This window comes from Amblyomma americanum, chromosome 1 (assembly GCF_052857255.1).
Source record: "Amblyomma americanum isolate KBUSLIRL-KWMA chromosome 1, ASM5285725v1, whole genome shotgun sequence".
Classification (NCBI taxonomy): domain Eukaryota; kingdom Metazoa; phylum Arthropoda; class Arachnida; order Ixodida; family Ixodidae; genus Amblyomma; species Amblyomma americanum.
The window spans coordinates 257,442,475-257,447,771 of record NC_135497.1 but is presented as its reverse complement, the minus strand read 5'-3'; the positions used below and the strand labels follow the sequence as shown (position 1 = coordinate 257,447,771).

Below are 5,297 nucleotides of genomic sequence, written 5' to 3'. Positions count from 1 at the left end.
ATCGCTACCACGTGCAGAAAGTAGGAGAGTTTAAAGATAGCATCGAAAGATAGGATAGAAAAGACGCGCCCTATTTTTAAACGCCGATCCCGGAGGCAGTGCAATACCGGCCAACCGGTGGCGGAAGTGAAGCAACCTTCAAGCACTCCGCCACCTTTCCAAAAATAAGTATAATATGTTGGGTTCAAATGGGACCCGTATCAGATATTCCTCGAACGGATAGCAGCACCTGAATTATTCTGGAGGTGGGGATACTGTTATTATTATTATTATTATTGTTACCTGGCTGCCGTTGGCTACAGTTGGTTCTTCGATCCGGAATGCAATCCGGGAAGCATTGGCCAATCATATCGCATCGTTTGAAAGAGAGGTGAAATGCGACCATCTGCAACGATGCCGCGGCTCGACAGTTGCGTGTTTCCCCGCTTGTTCGTATATGTTGATTTCTTGACGTTTGCATAAACTTGTTCACTGTGAAACGCATGACATTTAGACTGTGTGCCGGCAAAGCTCTCTGAAAGTTGCTCTGTCTCTTGCTGCGTCCACCGAGGCTTCATCATGGCTACCTCCAGTGAAGCGGACACTGAAAATGGAAAGCCCACGCTTTTCAAGCTCCACAAGTCCGAAGGTTAGTGACATTAGTATTGTTTTTAGCAGAACGCTTGTCATGTGGCTTAATTTTTTTTGTGCAATCACTACAATATTCTTATGCCTGCTGTTTCAGGCAAGAGGCTTCTGAAAGAGGGAAACGTCCGGGGAGCCCTGCACGCTTTTGAGAAAGCTGTTGAATGTCAGCCCGACGAAAGGTTAGAAACCAAAATGAAGAAAATTCGGGAGTTCCTGGCGTCTGAGCAAGACCAAGAGGGTTGTGACAATGACATGGTTGAAATTGGCAAAGGCTTCTTCCTGTACGAGGCTATCGAACGTAAGCTTTATGCCTATCAAAAAGAGGGATTGCTTTGGATGTGGGGTCTGCATCTCAAGAAGCGCGGTGGAGTTCTCGGCGACGACATGGGCTTGGGCAAAACGATTCAGGTGGTTGCCTTTCTTTCTGGCATGTTCGACGGCGACATGATCAAAAGTGTCTTGCTCGTAATGCCTGTGTCACTGATTGCCAACTGGAAGAAGGAGTTTCAAGCTTGGGCACCAGGCATTGCTGTGTACGAATACCACTCAGCGTCCAAGAAAGAACGAGAGCGAAATTTGGCCAGGGTGCAGCGGCGTGGTGGTGTTCTCCTGACAAGCTATGGCATGACACAAACAAACTATGAAGCATTTTGTACCCAGAATGGTTCACAGTTCTTGTGGTGCTACTTGATTCTTGATGAGGGTCACAAGATCAAAAACCCAACAAAAACAACAAAGGCTATCTATGAGATTCCAGCTAAGCACCGTCTTGTGCTCACAGGAACAGCCATACAGAACAACCTTCAAGAACTGTGGGCTCTGTTCAACTTTACACATCAGGGTGGACTTGTGGGCTCACTGGCAACATTCAAGCGACAGTACGAGACACCGATTAACAGGGCACGTGAGAAAGATGCTACTGCTGGAGAGAGGCTGTTGGGCAAAGAGATGTCAGCTCAATTGCGAGATCTGATTCAGCCATACTTTCTGAGAAGAACGAAAGCAGAGGTTCTTGAAGACAAAGTGAACAGTAAAGATGACAAAGCTTCACTATGCCCTAAGCTAACTTTCACTTCAAAGAAGAATGACCTGGTCATTTGGATATACTTGTCGGAGTTGCAGAAGAAGATATACAGAGAATTCCTTGAGTCTAAAGAGGTAGCCAATATTCTCATGACGAAGAAGTCCCCCCTTGTGCAGCTCACCGTGCTCAAGAAAATTTGTGATCACCCTAGGCTGCTTTCAAAGCGAGCATGTGTCCAAATGGGAATGTATGATGGCATGTCAAGAGAAGAGATTGAAGAATTTCTTGACAGGGAAGAAGGCATGTCAATGTCCATTGGAGATGTGTCTGATGTTGTTCTGCTCAAAGAGTCCGGGAAGATGACCTTTGTTCTGCAGCTTTTGGCAATCCTCAGGGATGAAGGTCATCGTACACTTCTTTTCTCTCAGTCGAGAAAGATCTTGGATATTATTCAGCGTATCCTCACCAACAGGGGCTTTGTGGTCACTCGCCTTGATGGTACCATCAACAAACTGTGTGAGCGAGACCGAATAGTCTCACAGTTTCAAACAAAGAACAGCGCTGATGTATTTCTGCTGACCACTCAGGTTGGAGGTGTTGGGCTTACTCTAACTTCTGCTGACCGAGTTATCATTTATGACCCATCCTGGAACCCAGCAACTGATGCTCAGGCTGTAGACCGTGCTTATCGCATAGGACAACAAAAGAATGTTGTTGTTTATCGTTTGATAACATGCAGCTCTGTCGAGGAAAAGATATATCGCCGACAGATCTTTAAGGACTCAATTATAAAGCAGACAACGGGAAAGCAAAAAGACCCTATGCGCTACTTTACAAAGCAAGAGCTGAGGGAACTCTTTACCCTTGAGAACCCCAATTACTCTGGCACACAGGTTCAGCTTCATGAGATGCACTCACAGGGCAGAAATACGAACCCAGCACTTGAAGATCACATTGCTGTTCTGCAAAAAATGAACATCTTCGGTGTTAGCCATCATGACTTGATGTTCTCAGAGGAATCCCAAGCAGATGCACAAAACGAATTTGTGCCTGGGGAAATAGAACATGTGAAGGAGCGTGCTAGAATGGCGCAACGCATGATCACATTTGAGTGTGACATGGCCTTGGATGAAATTCAGAACAAGGAGTCCTACACTGTCCCCATGAACATGGTTGTGAAACCTCGACCAGCAGAGCCACGTGCAAGGTCTCCAAAGCGAAATGGACAAAACAGTGTGCCAAATGATCATGATGGAGGCAAATCATCAAAATGGAACAAGGCTTTGGTGGTACTTGATGATGATGGTGATGCTGTCTGTCTTGACGGAGTAGGCTCACTCAACAAGTCACTTGCAAACATGACTGTGCAATCTTCAGACAAGAGTGTTAGCATCCTAGTTGATGACTCTGATGAGGAACTGTTTCCAACAGCAGAACATTTAGATTCTGTTGTGATTGATAGCGATGAATTTTCCGATGGTGTAGAAGTAGTGGACAGTCCCGTAGGTACGAAGATAAAGGAATCTTCTTTCAAGCTTGGCGTGGCCACTGCAGAGCATGGGACTTCATCAGAGGCAAAAACAGAAGAACAAGAAAATGAAGCTCATGATTGGCAGTTTAAGATGGAACAGCCCATCAAGCAACAGATACACAATGAAGATGGAGGTGTAGTGACTGACCGGTCGTTTCCTGAATTGTGTGAATCAGCTGCAAGGTTGGTGCCTGAGGTAAAAAGTGAACATAAGTGTGCAGAATGGAAACTAGAAAGCAGCTTTTCACAGCTGAATACTCCACCTTCTCCTCCCGAAAAGGGAAGTGAGTGTTATTCGCTACGTAGCTCTTGGGAAAGTGCACAAGAGGTGACATCCAAACGAGTGCTTAGCAACGAAGAACCTGACAGTGATGCCTTTGGTACATCTTTGTACACTGTTGAACATGAAAAGAGGCATGAAAAGAAGCGCCTGTGGGATTCTCCCAATCAGACATCCTTTGTACAAACAAAGCAATTTTTGCTTTCTCCAACAGCTGCACAAAAGGAAGGTGACAGTGAGGACTTAACTGCACCGAAAGGTCTTGGCACACCTCAGAATTTTTCTGCAAAACTGATGGCAACCACTACATCTCCTGTCAAGTTATTTCACAGCACGCCGAAATCTACCCCTTCGAAGCGAATCGCACCACTTTTTGTTGGCTCACCGCAACAGCAAGGACCACTCTCATGCCAGAAAATGCCACAAAGTCCCTTCCAAGAGGCTCTTGCTAAGTCTGTTGAATATGATGAGGCAAATTTGATACCTTTGAAAGTGCGAGAAGGCTCTGCTCCGCATTCAAATTCTGCAATGTCATCTGTTCATGAGATATCATCAGAGGACGAACAGGATGATTCAGATTCCGAGGATGATGTTGTAGTGCGCAAACATCCTAACAAAAAAGCCATTGTTGTCAGTGACAGTGATTATGAGACACCATGACTTGACTGCCTTTGAATGGAAGTATATCTGTGGTGCAAATTTTGCACTTCAAGTGTGTTTGCATTTCAAAGACTTCAAACTTTTTTTTTTTACATTTGAAAAATTTCAAATGCCCACCTGTGCATAAATTCATGTTTTTATAAATATTTTCTGTCAAATTTTCCTGTTGTATTCATTTTTTCAGTTCAGATTTGTCGGCATACAGGGTATGTTCAAGAGCATGAGGAAACCATTACTTCATCCACTTCTGATCAATGTAAACAAACAACTGCGTGATGGATATAGTTAAATGTAGAGGTATGGACAGCATGCCACCTGTCTGCGAAAGCAGTTTGGTATCTGTCAACCAGAGCTAGAGCATTTAAGGAGTAGTGTTGGAAGACATTTCTCCAAGCATTCAAGCGCCACATTATTCAGCATTAAGTTGATAGAGACCACAGTTCCGCACCTAACGTGAGCTTAGTGCTTGTGATTGTAGGTCCATTTTGGTGCACTTTAGTGTCCTTGCCATTTCATGGCATTGTTACTGTAGTTGCAGTAGACTATATTCCTTGTTTTTTTAAACTCCCTTTTTGAAGTACAGACTGGAATCATGTTCTGGGAATTTCCTACCCATGCTTCGTAAGTGCTAGGTCTACCTTCCCTCGTCATAGTATTGTTTCTCCGTTGCTCAACTTGGCATGTCTGAATGACGTGGGCCCTGCAAGTACTTGCATGTACATTGTCTGAGCTTGGGCTAATCTGGACAGGTAGTCTGTACTAAAGCAGCACACTGAGATAAACTTGGGCCTTTTTATCAAGCCAGACTTGTGCATAAACCTAACCAGCACCAACTGTAAACATGCAAGCATAGGCACAGATTGAAGGGGAGGCTAGAGAGCTTGAGCCCCCCATTGCCTCCGAAATTTTCCTGGGTTGGGGGGATCAGGGGACAGTATGTCTGCTTTCGGATGGTTTTGGACGTATCAACCAAAAGAACTCCAGTAACTAAAATTTGGAAGAACAGCACAGCCTTAAACTGCCATGGGTACATTTATTTGTCTCTCACCAACAAATGAGTCTGAGGACAACACTAAGATTTTTAGATCCAGCTCACCATCAAGGGATTCAACTGGCAACAGGGGCTTTCTGAACGTCTCCTGTTCCAAGTGTCTATATGGAATCAAATGAATGGC

General features: G+C 44.7%; 1 protein-coding gene across 1 annotated transcript; it reads left to right on the top strand.

Moving 5' to 3' along the window:
• Nucleotides 1–354: 354 nt before the first annotated feature.
• Nucleotides 355–4,282, top strand: LOC144114987 (DNA excision repair protein ERCC-6-like). The gene is made up of 2 exons (XM_077649086.1): nt 355–628; nt 725–4,282. The coding sequence occupies exons 1-2, from the start codon at nt 559–561 to the stop codon at nt 4,120–4,122; spliced, it is 3,468 nt and encodes a 1,155-aa protein (XP_077505212.1). The 5' UTR covers nt 355–558; the 3' UTR covers nt 4,123–4,282.
• Nucleotides 4,283–5,297: the final 1,015 nt, after the last annotated feature.

What these genes read in the sequence shown, in the direction of transcription:
- LOC144114987 (XM_077649086.1), top strand. Translation starts at nt 559, where the DNA reads ATGGCTACCTCCAGTGAAGCGGACACTGAAAATGGAAAGCCCACGCTT. An exon ending in CAAGCTCCACAAGTCCGAAG is followed by an intron (nt 629 to 724) that starts GTTAGTGACATT and finishes CTGCTGTTTCAG; the next exon opens with GCAAGAGGCTTCTGAAAGAG.